The 22,830-nt window shown below is 36.2% G+C and overlaps 1 protein-coding gene across 2 annotated transcripts in view; it reads right to left on the bottom strand.

Annotated features, from left to right (window-relative positions):
- LOC150110573 (kinetochore protein NDC80 homolog) overlaps window positions 1-22,830 on the bottom strand; it is a 201,158-nt gene that overhangs the window by 119,119 nt on the left and 59,209 nt on the right. For both annotated transcript variants that reach the window (XM_090394897.1, XM_090394906.1), the window contains exons 5-6: window positions 21,334-21,519; window positions 6,282-6,356 (exon numbers count right to left, since the gene is read on the bottom strand). In XM_090394897.1, the coding sequence (XP_090251023.1) occupies window positions 6,282-6,356; window positions 21,334-21,519 (261 nt within the window). The remainder of the gene's footprint in view (window positions 1-6,281; window positions 6,357-21,333; window positions 21,520-22,830) is intronic.

Raw genomic sequence — 22,830 nt, 5'->3', positions numbered from 1 at the left:
GCGGGAAGAAGATATATTGACATGTGTGAGAATATTAGCATGAGTGCAAGCCAAGTGATTATGTGAGATTTAAACTACAGGAACAGATCACACACCAGGAAGAAAATGAAATTTATTCACCTACTAAGAGATTATTACTTAAAACATCATATAATGGAGTGGACTCAAGTTTTGAGAATGATGGATCTGGTAACAACAAAAGAATCTGTCCATAACCAAGGTAGCCACACTACCTCTGAGTGGAGAAAGTGATTATATCATAGCTTCAAAGGTTGTCAAATGTGGAATTTTAAGAATAAGTATTTGTGGAGCCACAATGGCATATGATCATAAGCTGGGGTAGGGGGGGGGAGCATTGCCATGATACTGAAAGGGTGTCTGAATGAAACAATATCAGAATGTATAATAAGGTTAGGAGAATAAATCAGGTAGAAGTAAGGTGGAAGCTGTAAAAAAAGAATATGTTGTAGAAGATATATAAAGAGGTGATCAGAAAACTCACAAGCAGAACAAGGCACAGGCAAGAGGGGGAATAGACAGGGTAAGGAGAGAAAAATCAGATTATGATAGGAGATTAACTGTGCAGGCCAAACAAAATCCTCAAGAGTTCTTTTGCCATGTGGCAAGTAAAATAAAGCATAATTATTATGGGAAGGATAACCTTAATGAGCACTGGTGGTAGGAAGATGACAGAAGCTGACAAAATAGTTGAGTTATAGAGTGTGTTATGTCATTGCTTTCTCTATATTTTACAGATTTATATCTTCCCATTCTATCTTTCCATCGCTATTTTTACTTCGTCAGATATCGGGCCTAATTTACTTACATCTAGGATTTTCCTCCTCGGATACTGGCAAATTTATATTATGCTGCGCCAGCCAGTATCCTATAGCAGAAAAGATCCTTGCTCAGGGAGACAATACTAGATTCTGAGGCTTTCTTACACAATGATTTATTTTAACGCGGCCGTATAGATTCAGACTGCAGTCGTGACCTAAATCTATAATTATATACACATTCTAATTCCTTCCCGCCAAAATAATCAGAATCGTAGTCAGGCATGACTCAGGTTTAGGTGAATAAAAGATGTTTATTGGAATATCAAAGCAAAATACACTAAAGAAATTCATACATTCAATTTTTGTTTCAATGCTAAATAAGGAAGCGCGAGTTAAGAGATTAACATACTCTAAATTAAGTCAAAGGTTATAAAGCATGTAATACACAGTAACTGGAAAATGGGATAGATTGCAATTGGTATGTTAAGCTAAAATTCCCTTCTGCAAGCTATTTATAAGGACATGACAAACATTCTAATGTTATTCCATTGCTATAAATCTACAATCCTAATCTTATTATGTTAATTCAATCACATACAACACAAAAGATCTCTTCTCAACAATTCTTATTCTCAAAAGGGGTTTTACTATCTAATTAGGGTCTGTCCACAAAGTTCTTTAGAATAATGTTCATAATTTACATTCACAAATAATTTTCTCTCTTCTAAGGAATTCTAAACACTTACTTTACCGAACTTTTTCCCGACACCTTTCAGCACCACGTGTACGTCTGGTTACCTCTTGTTTATTGGCTGTCCTTACGCCAACGTAGGGGCTACGCTATCTTCATAATTACTGCCAATCACGGACTCAATTCTCTGCATCTCAGGAAACATCTCTATTCCTTTCGATTGGACTTCTCTGCAAGGGCTTGATTCTGCTAGGCTGGAAATTTCACCTTCAGCTCTGCGTGGAATCCTACAACATTCTCAGCAAAACTCGCTGTCTGACATCATAGCACTGATGCTTCATCCCCTCACTCAAACCACCGACTAACTTCCGAACTAGGAACCAGGAAAATGAATAGACAAGAGGCCGCCGAAACAGCGCTCATCCCCTTATATTCTTCGTTTGAGCGCCCCCTTTTTCGGAGTCTCGTTTTGCACACGACCTATATCTTTTCTCCCCTTGGGTTCATCCCTTGCTCTCCCCTTTGCTGTTATGCTCTTGTATTCACGGAATTCACGTCGACGTACCTTCTGCATAAGCTATTGCTGCCGCCGTTAAGCTGGACACGTGTAGTTGTATACCTTCTATGAAGTGTTACTTAATATCTATCTGATGACACAGTCATTCTATACAGCTTAAGTGAGGCTTAAAATAAGCTAAATTATTCCTCTTTTAAGATGTTCTCTAATTTGATCTTAATATGATCACAATAGATTAAATACATGGTACATAAAATTAATGCAATTTTATACATATGTGAAGAAGTTTCACTTTAATTTCAGCTGATGTGCAGCTAATTCTCTTTGTCTGTGTAGTTTAGTATGTTAGATTCTGAATGAATGATTTCTTTGCAAGATTCCTTCATTCAGGATCTAACAAGTGACCACTTTACAAAGTTCAGCCAAGTGAAGTATTACAGAAACTAATGTGGGAATAGAGTTGATGAATTGGAAGCATTTAGGATAATGCAGAATCTCAATGCAAATACAGCCATGGGATCAGATGGGATATCAGCTTGCATATTATATCCAAAGAAGAAGAACACAAGAAATATATCTGCTACAACAATAATGATCGGCTAGTTCTAGTTGACCATACCAACACATTCCACAGAATCAAATGGGAAAACTACCATTTCACCACAGCAAATTAGACATTTTTTTTGAAACAGTAACATATTTTAAAGAAAAACAACAAAATCTTAATAAATATGGTTTAAATATGGTTGTGTGAAACTTCCCAAGGCACAGCAATATTTTTGTTGTTCATGTGTGCATTATAACAATTCTCATGTTGTATCCCAAATGATGTCTCTCTGACAGAAAATATTAAACCATTACATCTGTGTTTATTTCTTTCATACTGTTTTCACTCCATTGAATCTTAATATGAATGACCATTCTACAAAGGGCCTAGATACTTCATTGACAAACTAATGTGGTAACAGAACCAATGAACTGAAAGTGCTTAGGATACTGCAGAAAATCATTGTAAACATTGTAATGGGAATTAAATGAAATATCAGCCCACATATTATGAGAATGTGCAAAGGAAGTGGCACTGCCTCTGATCAAACTGTTTAACTTCAGTTTCAGCTCTAGTAAACTTGCAAGGGAGAGAAAAGAAGGGCAAAACAGTCCCAGGGCATAAAGAGGGCTCTGTTAGATCCTGAATGAGAAAATTTTGAGAAGAAATTATTCATTCAGGATTTAACATGAAAAAACTAACAACTAAAGGAGATGCCTGCACTTCAGCAGAAAATAGAGAAAACTTGTTTACTGTATGTGAAAGAATATATTCCTTTGTATGTAAATTACTAAGATCTTATTGTTATTTAATCAGAGATCAAATGAGAATTTGCATCATAATATAGCATTTCTGTAAGGAAAATATTTAGTTCATTAAGACATCCAAGTGTATTGTAAGTCTCCAGACAATTTTTAAGTAACAGTCCAAAGGTTGCGTGCTAGCCACCCAGATCGGCGTAATGCCAGGGGGGCAATAACATACGCGGAAGGTGGCGCAGGCACGCTTTCCAAGAACAGCACTCTAGCAGCAAAGGGAGAGCAAAGGATCAACATGGGGCCATAAAATAAAGTGTCGTGTGGAAAAGATACGGAGATGCGTGCCATATCTCTCTCTTGTTCCTGCTTGGTGAATTTTGACTGGTGGCTCGTGAGAGTCACCAGTCAAATTTCACCAAGCAGGAACCAGGTGAATTTTGACTGGTGGCTGGTGCAAATTTCACCAAGCAGGAACCAGTGAATTTTGACTGGTGGCTCGTGCGTAGGTGTTGCGATGTAGAACAGTGGGCCTTTTCCTGAAGATGCCTAAGAAATTCCACGTGGAGTCGTTCGTGAATTATCGGCCTTGCAGAATATCGTGCCAATTACTGGATGTCCCATCGGAAAGAGTGGAGAAAGTCCGCTAAGATGCGGCAGCAATATGCATTCATATCCGGTAGCAGAATTCAAGGACAGTGTGAGCTCATCGCCAGACACAGATGGAATAAGCAGAAGGTAACCAGACCACGTGGAAGCGACATATTGTCCGGAACAGAATCGGTAATGTAGAATATTTATTGTATGTTTCAGAATTGTTAGAGGAAGGAAAAACATGTGTAAGCATAAAGTATGGACAATTAATAGAGGACTTTAGTAAGAATTCCCTTTTGAAAATAACTAGTAACCTTTAGCAGAGATTGTCTGGAGGCAGTTATATTATTGAATGAGATTGAACCTGATAAAATGAAATGGGTATTACTGAGAGCTTTTAATTGAAAACCTTAAGAATGTGTATATGTGTAACTTAGAATAACTTGAGAAAAGAGATTACAGGTTATGCAATGTGATATAGCATTTTGAACTTAGCGTGAACTGATTTTATTTAGCATGTACCGATTTCTTTAGCATTGAATATATGTTGCCTTTTAACTGTAAAATATTTGATTTCCCAATAAACATGTTTTATTGCATATGCCTGATTGTAAGGACAAATTACCACTTATAAAATTAGAACCTTAGCGGGAAGAATTTAGAAGAATTTATAACGATAGATTACAGGTCACAACTGCAAAGTACCAGAAATCTATATAATCGTAACGAAGAGTAAAATAATGATGCCTTAAGATCTAGGATTGTTTCCCTGAACAAGAATCTTTTCTGTTATAGGATACTGGCTGGCACAGCATAACACAAATTTTGCCAGTATCTGAAGTGGAAATAACCCTAAATAGAAATAAGGTAGGCTAGACAATAGAGGATACTGAGATAATAAAGAAAGAAAATAGTAGAAAGTAACGTGTATAAGTCACTGTCTCAGCTCCAAGACTGAGACAGTGACTTATAGACCAAAAAGTATTTCAGGAGTCATGATAAATGTATTGAAGAAGTTCAAAGACAAGATTCAGGAATGGGTGGATAAGAATATGGATATCCTATAAGGTTTGTAAGGATAGGTCATGCATTAGTAATTTATTCACTTTTTTATAATATATCAACAGTTGGCTACATAATGATAATGGATTTTGCATTTTCACGTAGTACTATCATAATTATACTGTACACCTGAGGGTACATGTCAGGAATTTGATAATGATGGTTTTTGCAAAGGTTTTTGATAGGATACAAGATGGAACTTCGTTACATAAAACAGAGCAAATGGGGATGGCATGTATATTACCAAAACAGTATTTGGAGAAGCAGAATCCAGGAGAAAGCAGATGACTATTTTTTGGTGCCATGAGACTCTGTGCTCAGACCACTGGTATTTAATTTTTATATCACTGATATAGGAAATGATTTTTGAAGGGAAATATTTTGTACCGATGCAAAACTAGTAGTGAGGCAATGTGTAGATCACATGCAGTGAGTGACTAATTTAACAGATACAGAATTAATTACTCCCATCCAGCATCTACTACTTTGTATTTAACAATCTCTTGTAAATTATAACATACAAGAAATTATACCCTTGTTTTAATCCTTTACCTAAATATAAGCAACAAAGTTTCCATGTGATATGCCTGCATGGCTATACTAGTTATATATAGTGGCTGTTGACTTCACATCAACTACCTCAGTATATCATAATGCAAAGCAAGCTTCCTTTCAAACATGCATATCGCTATGCATTATGAGAAGAATCGTTACTCAGATTGGGTTTAACCTTTACTGAGGTCTCATCAGTGGGAGCTAAACCCAGGAAAACAAGATAAATTCATGTATGTCATGTATTTTGTATACGCTAGAAGTATACTGCATATTTTTTTATTTTATTTTTGCTTTAATTAGACCATTTTAACTTGTAAGACAATTCAGAATGACAATTTCTCCTGAATCAATAAATTTAATATATAGGATCACTATTAACAGTTGAAGTGTCTCAATTGGACCATTCCAATGGAAAAATTAAAACAAAAATCATGTTTACTACACAGAACTATAAAAAAAATGCACCTTTTATATGATTGTCCATAACTGTTTCCCTTAGGTGTTTAGTTTATTATAAAAATAATTTTCTTTAATGAAATAACATCATTTTATAATGGTATGGTATGGTGTTTTAATGCCAAACTATCACTGAACAGAGTAGCGAAATGCACTGTTTCAGTATTAAACTTCTAATTGTAATCATAAACACAAATAATAGTTTTCTTTAAAGCAATCATGGATTAAAAATTCTCTTCCCCTCCATTCCCACTTCCTTGTTAATCAGCAAATGATTATTTCTTTTATTTTTAAATATATATATATATTTTTTTAATGCACTTACCTTTCTTGTCTTGGCACTTTCTGAAAAATCACTTGGCGTTTTAATGAAATAGGATATGTCCAGTCTTTCAACATACTAAAAGAGAAAATTAATTTACTTAGTTCAATTCATAATCACATTTAATATGAAATATGATGAAAATTTAATAATAATACACAGACACAATAATAAACATAACGGATATAACTATTATAGGCAACTAGCATAATATCACATTGCTGTTCAAAATTTTAGGACAAACTACATTTTTACATGTAGTTTGTTCTTATTTATAGGAAATCCTTTATGTATATGAAAATATTTTCATGACCACAGCCAAATGCAAACAAATTTATTGCCAGCATACTAAAATTATATTACACAAAAAAAATGTGTTATAAATTTCATACAAAGTAAATTGCAATACATGTTTGGCAAAAGTTACAAATTTCCAAAGGATGTAGTTAAGGAATTAATGTACAATGCTACGAAAACTATGCAGAGACATTTCAGTATGAATATGTCCACCCCAAACTGTGATGCAACTCTCACAATGTTGTACCATGCTTAGCACCAAGTGATTCAGGAATTTTTGAGACAAATTGGCCCATTTCTCCTTCAGAGAAAGGATAAGGCTTTATTCGTTTTCTGGAGAGGAATTTTGAGCAACAATGCATCTCCCTATTGCATCCCATACATGTTCTATGGAGTTGAGAATGGGGAAGCGTACTGGCCACTTGATTCGATTAATATCCTCAGTCTCCAGAAGTATTTTCACTGCTCGTGTACAATGTGATGCAGTATTGCCATCCATAAAAATGAATTCTTTGCTTACAGCCTTACGAAACAATCTAACATGGCAATGAAAAATTTTGTCGCAATATTGTTCACCAGTCATAGTCATCTATTAAGCATAATGCCTCCCGAAACCATGACCCCAGCAATGCCATATCTATCTCATTCTCATGATAGTAAGCAGTACCACTTTCATGCCAGATCAAGTGTCGTCTAGAATCAGAGGAAAGACTAAAATGACTCATCTGTAAAGAGCACATTAGCCTGTTGGTGTCTTGTCCAAATTTTCATTTGTACAACTCTACTGCAAACATTCTCTACGACGAGCTATGGATAAAGGGTTGCAGACTACAGACCTTCAGGTGTATAGGCCTGCTTATTGCAGATGTCTTGCTATAGTTTGTCAAGAAATCCGAGTATTTGTGCTTGAATGGAACAGTCTTGCAAGCTGACCTCCTGTGCTACAATTACAATTTTCTGTTATAACCAGTGGTGAGCTATAAGGGGCTCGCACGAGCCCTTTGTTAATTTTTTCTCAAATTTGCAAGCCCCTTGTTCTTCTTGTTTACTTTTTTTTTTTAAATACATCATCATCATCAAATTCCTGCCATGTACCCTCAAGGGGTGTACAGGATATGACAGAACTACATGAAAAAAATTCATCATTACTAACTTCCTATCTACAATTTTCCTCCAAATCAGTCTGTTACTTGTCAAGACTCCAACATTATCAGATCTTATATTTCTATCATCTAAGGCACTTTGTACCGTATCAATCCACCTATATCTTGGTCTTCCTCTGGGTCGTTTTCCTGCCAACCTGGCAGAGAACACTTGTTTTGCTAATCTTTCCTCTCCCATTCTATTTAAGTGACCATACCATCTGAGATTAGCTCTGCTAACGCATTCCTGGATGCTGGCAATGTCAAGTTCTTTCCTAATATCCTCATTTTTAATATGATATTGCCATTGATGCCATCTGTTCACGCCTCTAATCTTTCTCAGGACTCTCATATCTGCGGTCTCTAGTCTTTGGTCAAGTGTTTTACTTCTGACCCAGCTCTCAGATCCATAAGTTAAAATTGGTTTGAACACAGTCTTGTATACAGCTAATTTAGTGTTCTGACTAATTTCTTTCTTATTCCATATGAATTTATTCAATTGACTTCCTTCCATACCAGCTTTGTTGATTCTGTTGTCTATTTCCATATTTAATTTACCATCTTCACTAAAAATTGTGCCTAAGTAGCTGAAATGGTTTACTTGTTCCACAGGTTCTCCATTCACAACACAGTTGACATTTTCAATGATTCTGCCTATTTTCATTGTCTTTGTCTTTTTATTGCTGACCTTCATACCATATCTATTACAACAGCTATTCAATTTAGTCAGAGAATCTTGCAGACTTGTAGCGGATTTATTTAGAAGTATAACATCATCCGCATAAAGCAAAAAGCTGACATTAACATCTCCAATTTTGATATCAGGTTTAATACCACATTCCTTCATAATGTGATCCATATAGATAATGAATAACAGAGGGGATAATGTACATCCTTGTCTCACACCAGATTTAACATTAAACCATCTTCCTGTACTTCCTTCAATTCTAACTGCTGACTCACAACTCAAATAAAGACTAAGTATTGCTTGATATAATGCCCCATTGACACCATATAACTGCAGCGTATTGAATAGCTTCTCTCTTGGCACCTTGTCATATGCCTTTTCCAAATCGACAAAACTTAAATACAGATCTTTGTTATATTCCCATGCTTTCTCGACTATTTGTCGTAAAGTGAAGATCTGATCCTGACAGCCTCTATTTGGCCTGAATCCAGCTTGTTCTTCACCAAGCTTTTCTTCCACAATTCTTCTCAACCGTTTCTCAAGTATACTTGCATAGATCTTGCCAGGAACACTCAGTAGGGAAATACCTCTGTAATTCTCACATTCAGTTTTATTTCCCTTTTTATATATGGGTACTATGAGAGCTCTACTCCAATCATCAGGAATTCGTCCCTCTGTCCAGGCTTTCTGAACTATGCAGTGCAGCCACTGTAAGACTCTTATACCACCATACTTCAGCATTTCTGGTCGAATATCATCTACTCCTGCTGCCTTTCCACATATCAAGCCTTTGATGGCTTTTTCTACTTCAAGTATGGATATGTATTCCTGACTGCATGCCTGGTCAGTGTTTTTTATCACTGTGCTGTCATCACTGCTCGTTTCATTTAGCAGTTTTTCTAAGTAATTACTCCATACTTCAAGGATATCTTTTTCTCCTGTTTTCATTTCACCTTTATCATCTCTAATTCCTTTTACAGCACTCTTTCCTCCATTCCTAAGCTTCTTCAACAACCTCCAGAATATTTTGCCACCTTCTTGATATTTATTTTCTATATTCTTGCCAAAGTCCTCCCATGACTTTTGTTTAGCTAGTTTTACACACTGTTTAGCTTTCTTACATTTGTCTCTGTATTCTGTAAGAGTAAAAGCTGACTTATTTGCCAGGAACTTTTGATATGCTTTCTTCTTTCCCTTCACTGCCTCTTTAACTTCCTGTGTCCACCAGGGAGTTCTGATTTTTTTATCTTTGCACACAACCTCACCACATGCCTCTCTGGCAGAATCAATCAATGTTTTCTTCAGAGCTTGCCACTGAATCTCCAAGGTTTGATTCCTGTTCTCAAACTCTTTCATTTTCTTTTCAATAATATTTCTGTATTTTAGTCTACAGTTTACATCTGAGAGCTGCTCAACTTTTATTCGCTTTAAAAACTTTCTTACATGTTATTCTTTTCAATATGAAATTCAATTTTATCCTGCTCAAGACTAAATAGTGATCACTTCCAATTTCAAATCCTCTGTACACTCTGGTGTCCTGCACCAGGGAGAAAACATCACTATCAACAATAACAGTCAATGAGACTTTTCTTATTCCTAGCCTCTTCTCTCCATGTGAATTTGTGCACATTTTTATGTTGGAACATGGTGTTAGTAATAACCAGTCCATGTCCTGAGCAGAAATCCAACAGATATTTGCCATTATTATTAGCTTTGCTCTTTTCTCCAAATTTTCCCAAAATATTTTTGTATGTCTCACAATCATTTCCTACTCTACTATTTAGATCCCCAACAAGGACCAACTTTTCCTTTTTCATTGTGTCAGTTGCTTTTTCTAAAGCCTCAAAAAATTCCTCCACTTCTACCTTAGTAGAACCTTCTGTGGGACCATAGGCACAAATAAGTCTCATTGTCCAGTTCCCCATTCTCATATTTGCCTGCCCACATTACTTTACTTGAGATTGACTGCCATTCAAGAAGATTAGCCTCGTATTTTGTGTTGAATACTATGGCTACTCCTTCTTTTCCTTGATTGTTATTGCCTGAATATAACATTTTGTATTTATTGCTCAGAAAGATCTCACCAGTTTTGGTCTTTTTTGTTTCAGTCACCCCTATTATGTCGATCTGGTACTTATCTAATTCCTCAGCTAGCTCCATTTCTTTGCCATTCAGGCTTCTTACGTTGATAGTACCGATCTTTAACTCTGGTGATGTTGAGTTGGGGTTTATTTTCAGATTTGTTCCAGTAGCTGACTTTTCGCTGTTCGCCCTGGTTCCCTGGCGAAAACAACAGGGGCCTTGTTTAACCGGGCAACGCCCCAGCCGACATGAAATTTTGTCATGTTGTACCATCATTTTTTATTTTGGTTTAACCAATAAGAATACAATTTGGTCGGCTAAATCCCAAATTGCCAGCCCATCCTCGTTCGTTCAGTATCAAAGTAGATAACCAACAGGGTGCACCACGAGAAGGTGAGGATTGGACATTAGGTCAGAAGCCCTGGTCGGTTCTCCGCATTCCTTTAAAGGCTATGTGGAGGTTTCCTCTCGGTTATACAGCTTTGACCCTTAAGCACCCCCTTTAAATTTTTTAATACTATTTTTATTTAATACCTATTTTTAAATACATTAAGCGACAAACTCGTACAGTAACCTAACAAAAATTAGTCTATTTGGCAGCGTATAGATTATTTGGAATTATTGTTTCAACTCTTCTATAACAAATGCGCTGAAGTTTGAAAATAAAATAAGTGCATGAGCAGCTATCTTTACCCTTCTACTTTCTGGTATGCAATTGTATGATAAAACCAGTAGTCAATCAAATGTTTTATAAAAGATTATAAAATATTTCATTCTTAAACTGTTCATTTTTGGTCTAAGATGTTAAAATTTAGAACTTTTATTGTTAAAAAGACCATAAGATTTAATGATTACAAATACAAAGAGCCAACAAGTTTCACTAGCCACTGTCTAGCATTTTCAAGGCTGTACTGGTGTGAAAACAAATGCATCAAGTTACATTTCAAACATACACTTTAATAACTGTTAGGCCGTTACATTTGATAATTCGTGTTTGATGGCGTACATGCGTTCAAATGCTTCAGTCAGAATCCAGTATATGACCACGTGTTGTGTAGTTTTTCGCATATTGTAGTTCTGTTGACCTGAGAGAATTGATGAGATATTTCCATATGTCTTTAAGAATAGCACCTTGATTTCTATTTAAATTATTGCCTGTGCGTAGCACCACTGCTGCTTCTTTAGTCTGCGTCTGTAGTCATTCTCGATGTAAGGCACAGAACTGTTTTTCCAATCTATAATGTGATTTGTGTTGAGAAATGATGAGCTAAACCAGATGTGATGATTCTATTGTGATTGACATCCCCCTGTGTTCCTTCTGTCTTATTTCAAAACTTCTAGAGATCTGTCCAATGTAAGAAAGGCCACACATACATGGAATTTCATATACTCCAGGAAATTTAAGAAAGGTACCTCATCTTTGGGAGATCCTAAGACTTGCCTGATCATATTAGTTGGTTTAAAAACCACTCTAATGTTATGAGCTTTTAACATTCTTGCCAATCTTGTGGAAACTGAATTAATATATGGAATGACAGCTGTGGACACATATTGGGACTCCATTCCACATTGTTGGGGGTTGTCTTTAAAAAGCAATTTGTTTAAAATGTTAGAAGGGTATCCATTCAGAGATAGAGTGTTAGCTATTTGTGACAGTTCTCTCTGTACATCTCCTTCTTTCGAAATAGACCTTAAGGCTCTATTACGGAGCATATGAATGATGCTGTGTTTTTGTGATCTATGATGGTTAGAAGAATAATAATATCTACCTGTATCTATGGGTTTCTTGTAAATGGACAGTTGGACATTGTTATCTTCTCTCCTCACTAGTATGTCAAGGAAGGGTATTTCATTCTTATTATATTTTGACAGGAAAAAAATGTTTTTCTTATTTAAGATAAATTAACACAGTAGACTATGTAAAAAGGATAGCCTTTAGTGACTGATTGTCCTCTCATAATTTTTGATCGGAATTTGTACACAAGCTGTATTAATAAAAGTTTTTATATGAAATACAGCTTTTTTTTCTTTTTTCTTTTTTTTTTTTTTGCTAGACAATGTGAGCCCTTTGTTAAAATTTCCATAGCTCACCACTGGTTATAACCAAAAATCTATCTTCATGTTCCATGGTAGAGTTAGGATGATCTCTTAGCAAAGATCTGGATACATTATGTGGGATTCCAAACTCTCTAGCAATACCAGTAATTCTGCCACTGGCTGGCAATTTGGAATTTAGCCAACCGAATTGTATTCCTATTGGCTTAAAACAATGCAATATGATGGCATAATATGAAAGAGTTTCATGCTGGCTGGGGCATATAGTTACTAAAGGAAACTGATGTTTTCAAGAAACTAGACCAAATAACAAAATTTTACCTACTGGAACAAATCCCATTTCAACATTGGAAGACTTTAAGCATAAGCATCAATGGAAACGAAATGGAACTAGCAGAAGAAATGACTAAGTACTGAAACACAACATTACTGAAATAAAGACAAAAAACAGGTGAGATTTTCCTAAGCAACAAATACAAAATGTTATTTTCAGACAATAACAATGAGGAAAACAAGAGGTTATAGTATTCAACACTAAATACAGAGATAGTGCTCAAATGACAGGCAATAAAGTAGAATGATATTGGCCAACATCAAAATGGAGAATTAGAGAATGAAACCAATGTGTGCCTATGGTTCCACAGAAGTTTTTTTTTTTTTTTTCTAAGGAAGAAATGGAGGAATTTTCTGAGGCAATAGAGAAAGCAACTGATACAAAGAAAAAGGAAAATCTGGTCTGTGTTGGAGATCTAAACAGCAAGGTATGAAATGATTACCAGATAAACAGAAATGTTTTGGGAATATTTGGAGAAAATAGCACAGCTAATAACAATGGTAAGTATCTGCTGGATTTCTGTTCAAGACATGAACTAGTTATTGCTAACATCATGTTCAAACGCAAAGATGAGTACAAATTCTTCCTACTAGTTCAGGACACAACAGTATACAGAGAATTTGAAATTGGAAGTGATCACCATTTAGTCTGAAGCAGGATAAAACTGAATATTGAAAAGCAGGTAATAAAAGTTTAAAAAAGTAATCAAAGTTGAAAAGCTTTGAGGGGAACTGTAGACTCAAATACACAAATTATTCAAGAAATCTTGTAAGAATTTGAAAACAAGAACCAAATCCAGGAGCTTCAAATGGCAGACCCTGAAGAGAACATTGACTGATTCAGCTAGAGCAGATGTGGTGAAGTTGTAGGTAAGGTTAGAAAAATGATAACTCCATGGTGACTTAGGAAGTTAAGAGGCAGTCAAGGAAAACAAGAAATATTGAAAGTTCTAGCAAGTATTCAACATGTACTCTTATAGAATACAGAGAAAAATGTAAAAACAAAAGCAGTGTAAAACTAGCTAAAAAGTCATGGGAAGACTGTAAAGAACACAGAAAAGAAATATCAGGAAGGTGGCAAGATATTCTGAGGGCTGCTGAAGCTTAGAAATGGTGGAAAGAGTACTGTAGAAGAAATCAAAAATAATAAATGTGAAATTAAAACTAAAGATATTCTAGATATCTGAATTAAATACTCTGAAAAACTGCTAAATGAAACAAGCAGTAACAACATAATGTACAGAACATTCAGAAGACAAATACAATTCAGGAGTGCATTATCAATATGTGAGGTAGAAAAGCCCTTCCAAAATGTGAAAGGGCAATTGGTATAGATGACATTCAAACAAAAATGCCACACATGGAAATACTAAAGTTTGACAGTGGCAGCAATGCATAATATAGAAGGGTCTAGTCTGAAGGACAAATTCCAGATGATTGGAGTAGAGCTCTCATAATGCCCATCTGTAAAAAGGGAAAACAAAACAGAATGTGAAAATTAGAGAAAGTTTCCTGCTAGGTGTTTCTGGTAAATTTTATGCAAGTATATTTGAGAAAAGGCTAAGAAAAATTACAGGTAGAAAGTTTGAAGAAGACCATGCTGGGTTCAGGTGAAACAGAGGTTCAGGACCAGATTTTCACTTTTCAGACAGTTGAGAAAACACTTCTCAAAACATTATAGTTATATGGTGTAAACAGGCCAATATATTGTATGTCTAATTTGTAAGTCAGCAGTTAGAATTGAATGAGGCACAGGAAGTTGGTTTGATGTTAAATCAGGTGTGAGACAAGGGTGCACATTATCTCCACTATTACTCATCTTAAGGAACACATTACGAAGGAAAATGGCATTAAACCTGATATTAAAAATGGAGATGTTAATCTCAGATCTTTACTTAATGTAGATCATGTTACTCTTAAATAAATCTGGTACAAGTCTGCAGGATTCTTAACTAAACTGAATAACTGCTGTAATAAATTTGATAAGAAAATAAGCAGTAAAAAAAGACAATCGTCATCTTCCTTATACCCTCTTTTACCTTGCGGTGTCGATGGTCCATTGATCATCAGACCTCACTCCGTTTACAGGATAAGGTGGTCAGCCTTATGCCCCGGTGTATCCTATGGCCTGTAGTGTTGAGTTCTCAAGGCCAGTGTGCCTGCTTTGCGGGATGAAAAACCCCAGAACAAACTGGGGAAAAAAACCTGCTGTCCATACCCAAGACTGGCTAACTTGGCTATGGCTGAGGAAGATCCTTCAGCTCCTCACGTCACCGACGGGAATCGAACCTAGGACACTCCTTCCCCAGGCATATGGTTGCGAAGCGCATAGCCACTAGGCTAACCGCGATAGGCAGAAATATTAAAAACATCAACTGCATCCTGAATGGAGAACCAATAGAACAAATAAAACATTTCAGTTATGTTAGGTATAATTTTTAGTGAAGATGGCAAATTAAAATTATGGAGAAGGTCCTCAACAACCAACTCTTGAACCATCTAGAGACATAGCAACTAATCAGTGATCAGCAGTATGGATTCCACCACTTGTGATCTACAGCTGATCTTGCTTTCACTACCTACCAATGGACTCAAGCCATAGAGTGTACTAATGACAGTACATTCCATTCCTCCTTTTCATTCGACAAACTTATTAGTGCTCAAGTATTAGAATCCTCAAGATTAACCGTGACCAGGGACCTAAACCCAGATCTTTTAGCTATATCCCAGTGGAGCAAGAAAAACCTTGTAAACTTCCATGTGACTAAAACTCAGTTCTATCTGATCTCTCACAAGAAAGAGCTTGCATGCCTCCACCTCACCTTCAGTAATATTGAGATATCCAAGCACAATCCGATTTCTTCTCTTGGACTGACTTACACCTCAAATCTTTCCTGGTACAACCATATTTCAACTATAGCTTCTGCAGCCATAAAAAAACTTAGTGTACTTTTTTGCATAAGACACTACTTCACACTTTCACAGCTGCTAACCCTATACAAAGCCCAAATCCGCCCAGCCATGAATTATTGCTCCTGTATTTGGAGCAGTGCACCAAAATCCTCTAAGACTGTTCGATTCTATCCAGAAGAAGGCAATCCATCTAAATAATGATCCCTCTTCTCAGACACCCACATCAATCTCCCTCTCTTGACCTCTTCTACAGATATTTTCATGTGCTCTGCTGAATTGGCCACTATTATTCCTCCACTCTCCTCCAAAATTAAAACAAGAACTGCTGCTAACCAACATGCTTTTACGGTCTATCTTAAAACTCAACGAACCAACATCACTGCCTCCTCTTTTATTCTTCCTACATCTATCCTTTGGAACAATCTCTCCCACTCTGCCTTCAACAAAGATTACACCCCTCAGCTATTCAAGCTGCCCCACACCACACAAGTGTGCTATAGGTCTTGTGGCCTTTCATGTGCATGGACCAGATATATATGAAAATCAACTGAATAAATTTATATGGATTAAGAGATAAAGTAGTCAAAGCACTAGAAGAGCTGTATACAAGGCAGTATTCAAACCAATTTTAATTGACAGACTGAGTATACTGGGTCAGAAATAAAACACTTGATCAAAGACTAGAGATGACAGATACGAGTTATAAGAAAGTAGTACTGCCATTGATGCCATCTGTTCACTTCCCTAATTTCAGGTAGCATGGTCTCCTAAACAGAATGGGAAAGACTAGCAAAAATAGTGTTCTTTTGCTAAAAGATAAAGACTCAGAAGAAGACAAAGATCTAGGTGAATTGATACAACAAGAAGTGCCTCACAAGATCAGCGTAAGATCTGATAATATTGGAGACTTGACAGATAACAGATTAAATTGGAGGAAAGTTGTCAATAGGAAATTAACAATGATGTAACCTTTTCATGTGGTACTTACTATCATCATACCCTGTACACCTCTTCTCCCCTGAGATATCAGGAATTTGATTATGGGGTGTAGGCTATTATATTTGAGAATGCTAACTCAACGCTATATTTAGGACAAAAACTATGACTTCTTAAGTCTACTAATATTCATTAGATTTAAATCAGCTTCCTCTGGCCATAAAAACTGACAAAACCCATATTTAACTTATGCATTTACTGACAAATGCTTAAGTTAAATTTCATTTATTATTTTTGTAATGACAATGCTATTGTGGAGGAATATACACGACAATTTCTTGACCATATTATCCCAAGGAAACTGGACGATGTACCTATATCTACTATTAATCTTCATCAATGACAGCACTACATGATTAAGTTTAAATTATTATTAATCGCCTACCAACAATTTTCCTTCAAATTAGTCTATTACTTATCAGCACTCCAATATTGTCCTATCTAACATTTTGTGCTTCTAACGAACTTCTGAATGAATCAATCCACCTAAACCTTGCTCTTCTCTGGTCTCTTTAATACCATCTTGGCATCAAACACCTGTTTTGCTAACCATTCCTCATCTGTGGAGGTCACTGCCCTATTATTTGGATCTGCCCCCTAAATTACCCCAGATGATGCCAAATTAACTTAAAGAGTATTAAATGAGTAATTACAATGAGTTATCTTCGCATTAGGAACACCCACTAATTTACATATTTGCCACAATAACAAAGTACAATGTGATATCAACATAACATGCAGCTACTAGAAATGGACACGCTTATCCTCTTACATAATCAGTAAACATTTGCCAGTAATGGGGAAACGTGACAACATAAGCCAATTCGATCACAGCAGATAGTTGGGGCCTGGAGTGCAGGTGCCAGTATTTTGGAAACAGCTGCACTTGTTGGTTGCTCCCCTACTACCATATCAAGAGTGTACCAGGACTGGATTAACCATGAACAGACATCCAGCAGAAGGGCTCACATTGGTCAGCCATACATGGTTGATCCTGGAGGTGAGCACTGGGTGTCACAACTGGTATCTCAGCAACAACATGCAACAGTCACACAGCTCACCCACCAGTGCAGAGGTGCAGTTCGATCCATTTCCACATGCACCATACCTTGCTTCACTGGGGTTCCACAGCAGGAGACCAACAAGGGTATCCATGATGGCGGCTAGGCATCGCAAGCAATGCCTCGCATGGGCCAAGGAATGTAGGTAATGGACCCTCGACAGATGGAATAAGGTCGCCTGAAGTGATGAGTCCTGTTTCCTACTGCATAATGCTGATGGCTGGGTTCGCATTTAGCATAAACATGAAGCCCTATCCTCTGGTTGCACAGTTGGGGTTCAACAGGCCAGTGGAAGTGATGTAGTCTGAGGAGCTTTTTCCAGGCCTGCCCTAAGTCTATTAGTTATCCCACAAACACTGAATGGTGAACTAAAGGGAGCTGTCAGCCAACCATCTCTATCCATATCTGCAGGAGGTCTACCTTGGCAACAGTCATCTTTCAACAGGACAATGCACCTTGTCATTGGGCTCGTATAACTATTGAGTGGTTGGAGGAATACAACAAATTCACCACATTGCCATGACCTAACTCCCCTGAATTTAACTCAATTGAACATGTGTGGGATATGCAAGAACGAGATGTAAGAATTTTTGATCCTCCTCCATGGAATGAGTGTAAACTGAGAGTTGCTGTAGCATACATAGGTCAAGTTATGCATAGAGAATGTTAGACACATTGCACAGAGAGGTGGACTAACACATTGGGTGGGTGTTGCTAATGCAAAGCTAACTCAGTGTATTATGATCAACTTAAATTATCTGAATATTTATTGGGTAAAAGACATCAAGGACTCATTTTAGTGAATACAGGAATGCCAAACGTAAAGTACCTGATGTTGGACATGCATTACTTCATTTAATATACATCTGTTATATTATCTGTAGACTGGTCCCTATCCTTCTTTCTGCTTTTTTTTTTTATTTCTTCTTGCTCCTTCCCCACAATGCTATTAGAGTATTTGAGGACTAGGAATGAAGCTGTTTCTTTTTCATATTATATAGTAGGAATCTGCCTTCTCTTCCAGGTATTTGCCTCATCCAGATCATCTGAATGTGGACAAACCTTAAGGAAGTGGATAGGACTAGGGCATGCCAATTTTTAAGTTATCAGAAACTATATTTGAAGAATGTGCAGACAAAGCTAATCTAAGATGGTATAATCTTGTAAATAAAATGGGAGTGAAAGCTTAACAAAACAAACATCTGCATTAAGTAAAAAGCTAAGATTAACATTGCCAATTTTGATATCAGATTTAATAGCACTTTCCTTCATAATGTGATTCATATAGATAATGAATTAACAGTGGATATACATGCACCCTTGTTACACACCTCATTTATTATTCTTGTACCTCCTTCAATTCTAACAGCTGATGTACATTTCCCAGCTTAAATAGAGACTATATATTGCTAACGTAATGGGACTATGTCCCATTTATCACATAACTGTAGCATTTTGAAAAGCTTTCTTCTTGGCACATTGTCATATGCCTCTTCTAGATCAACAAAACTTAAATACAAATCCTTGTTATATTCCCAAGATTTCTCAACTATTTGTCTTAAAGTGAAAATCTAATCTTGACAACCTCTATTTGGTCTGAATCCAGCTTATCCTTACCAAGCTTCCCTTCCAAAATTTTTGTTAGCCATTTTTCAAATATATTTACATAAATCTTACCAGGAACACTCAAGTAGGGAAATACCTCTTATTTTCAGTTTTATTCACCTTTTTATAGATGGGTAGTATGACAGCTCTGCTCCAATCATTCGGAATTCGACCCTCTGACCAAGCCTTCTGAATTATGCAATGCAGCCACCGTAAAACTCTTATCTTATACTTATATGTGAGCATTTCTAGTTGAATTTCATCTACTCCAGCCACTTTCATGTGCCATTTTCATGTCAAAATCGCCACATGATACTGAAGTAGGAAGTAAGATTACACTGTAAATACTGTTAAACAATGTTCTGAAACAATGAAATGAAGACAGTAAAAGGGGCAGAGCTGCAGATACACTTATAATATATAATATACACATAGGCTATATAATTTGAACCTCGGAACAGGGAAGATTCCACAGGAAAGACTGTATGGTAATCCCATTGCACAACGGTGGTGCAAAGACCACCGTTGTGCAATGGGTGGTATCCAACTATCGACCAATCGATATCTCATGAGTGGTGTTAGGGATTGTATTCAGAAATGGGTTGACAGAGAATCTTTACTTTGCAATGAAAGGGTTTACAAAGGAAAGGTCATATTTTAGCAACTTGCTCACATTCTTTAATAATGCTACCAGTGAGTTAGACAGAGGAATGGATACACCATGATACTTTCAGATTTTGTTAAGGCTTTTGACAGAATACAGCATGGTAGACTGTTGCATAAACTGGAGAATATGGAACTGCATTACAAAATATTAGCATGGATATGAGGATGGCTGACTGACATATCAAAAATGTTTTGTGGGGGGATGTGAGTCTGAAAGATTTAAGGTAACCAGTGATGTACCACAAAGATCAATCAATCCTTGGTCCACCGTGATTTTGTACATTAATGACATTGGGAAGGATTTGACAGTAACACAGCTATTTGATGATGCAAAGATAGGTAGGGTAATCTGTCTGATAAGCAGTGCTTGCAGAATGGTTTGAATAGGCTGGAATTGGACATGGGAAAATGGATGTCAGTTCAATGTCAATAAATGTAAAGTCATGCACTGTCATGCTAGAAGAAACTAATCAACCTAAGGATATTGGAGTATTAGTAAATAGGAAGTATATATAGCAAAAATTGCAAATGTAACTCAGAGGATAATTGCAACACTGAAACGAACTTTGACATGTAAAGATAAGGATGCCATTTTGCCTCTTTATAAGGCCTTGATAAGACCTCAAGTGGATAACTGTGTGCAAGTCTGGTCTCTTGGTTCCATGATGATTTTGATACCATGGAGAGAGAGAGTGTGCAAAGGAATGTTATGAAAACAGACTGAAAATTTGTAGACTGCAGAGAGACTAGCAAACAGGGAAAAAAAGGCGGAGGGATGATATGATTGAGACTTGCACACACTGCTGAAAGGGGGGGTCATACAGGATTTCAGTTGATGGAATTTAGCTACTCACTGATGAAGCCTCAAAAAAGGCTGAAACCGGTCTGGGTAGTGACCTCTCTCCATAATGTAATAACAGCATACATTTCCTAGGAAATGTGTTTTTACATTATGGAAAATACCTAAGAATAGCAATCTGAACTTCCCCCACCTTTGCAACGAGTCGTCCGGTATTGTACTATGTACTAGGATCACTTGCATTTGCTAATGCTAGTGTCGCCGATACTTTACAGTTTACTATATTCGGCAAGAAACTCTCTGATTCCAATCTTTGAGTTTCTTACTCGGTTTTAAAACTATGTGGGATTTAATATCCCCTTAATTTAAGTAATTCTTTGAAAAAATTAAAGGAAGCAAATTATAAAATTATATTTACCTCATGAAGATCAATCATCCACATCAGAATTCCTAGTAAAGGAGGCCAAGAATTAGGTACTCCCACAGTCCTCAATGTTGATTTGTTTATATTAAAGGGATATTTAATATTCTTTAATATTTGTAATATTTCATCATCAACTTTTGATGAAGCTGTGTACTTTGGATCCCATAACCTATACAAAAACTAAAAGATACAAATTCTATAAGTATCAAATAAATGTCAGCTTTATCAAAATTTGCAAAATAACTAAAAAAATATTACTTGATAATTCCTCTATTGGATTTCATTTCATAGTAAAATTACTGATATAATGGAAGGGAGTTGGGGATCCTTATTTATTATTTGCTAAAGGGATACGAATACAGCAACATGTGATAGCTAACTGCATATTTTTCAGTTTAAAATAAAGACCAGTCAACTCTGCCAACTGATCACTTCAGGAGGGAACAGTCATCATAAGCTTTCACTGACTGCATGTGACAATGAGTTATTACTTATGTTATATATTACACAACCTACTCCGATTTCTAATCTGCAAATATAATTTCAGATACCAGAACATATCACAACATATGAACCAAAGTTTAGTGATAAGAATGCTAAACTTTATGCATCTAATAAAGGGAATTAACTTTCTGGAGCAAGTTACTCCTTTAACTCACTCCTGAATATTTCTTTTTTTTAATTAAAATTATGAACTGCTTTTCTCATTAGGTTTGCTCTGTGATACTTCTATTTGAATCCTTCGCTGAAATCGAATCTTTCACTTCAAGTGAAAGATTCAATTTAAGATATGTCATTAACCTAATTTATTTAGGTGTTGTAATCTATTCCTACAATTCTTAAATATTATTATTATTATTACATGACACCTCCAGGGAGTCCATAGACTCATCGAGAGAGGACACCTACTCTATAGCTCTGTCTCCACCACTCCATCCTCCAACTACATCGAACCACAACTACACCAATGCCATCTACAACCCACCACCACCACTAGTAATTTCATAGACAATCACAAACATCCATGCCAACGGCAGGATTCAAACCCTCAGCCTTTCGGATGGAGAACAGATATGCTAACCACTCTGCCAACCAGGCCGGCACCTTTGGGGATATACATATCAGGAAATTGATGATATCCTATCATCAATTTCCTGATATGTATATCCCCAAGGGTTTCCCAGTTACTACAACTTATCTTAATATATCTTCTCTATATCAAAATACATGCCTAGAAAAGCAAGTCAAATTTCATTTAGTGAACATTAACAGACTTATCCTCTCAAATATTCAGTGGTACAACATTTTTTCTGCAAGAAACCAGATGCTCCAAATTAACAGCGATGCTTTTTTTTTAATTTTATAACATATAGTCAATCCAGTTTAGTCATTTCTCAAACAAACTCATTAAAACTGTTGGATTAATTTCTGAATTGAAAAAAACAAATCTAAAAGAATATATAAATTATGTAATATTCTTATCCTACCATT

Source organism: Typopeltis vanoorti, chromosome 1, assembly GCF_054136105.1.
Source record: "Typopeltis vanoorti isolate ZY-2024b chromosome 1, IOZ_Tvanoo_1.0, whole genome shotgun sequence".
In the NCBI taxonomy this organism is placed as follows: domain Eukaryota; kingdom Metazoa; phylum Arthropoda; class Arachnida; order Uropygi; family Thelyphonidae; genus Typopeltis; species Typopeltis vanoorti.
Note: the sequence above shows the minus strand (reverse complement) of the source record. Positions and strands in the feature narration are given on the sequence as shown.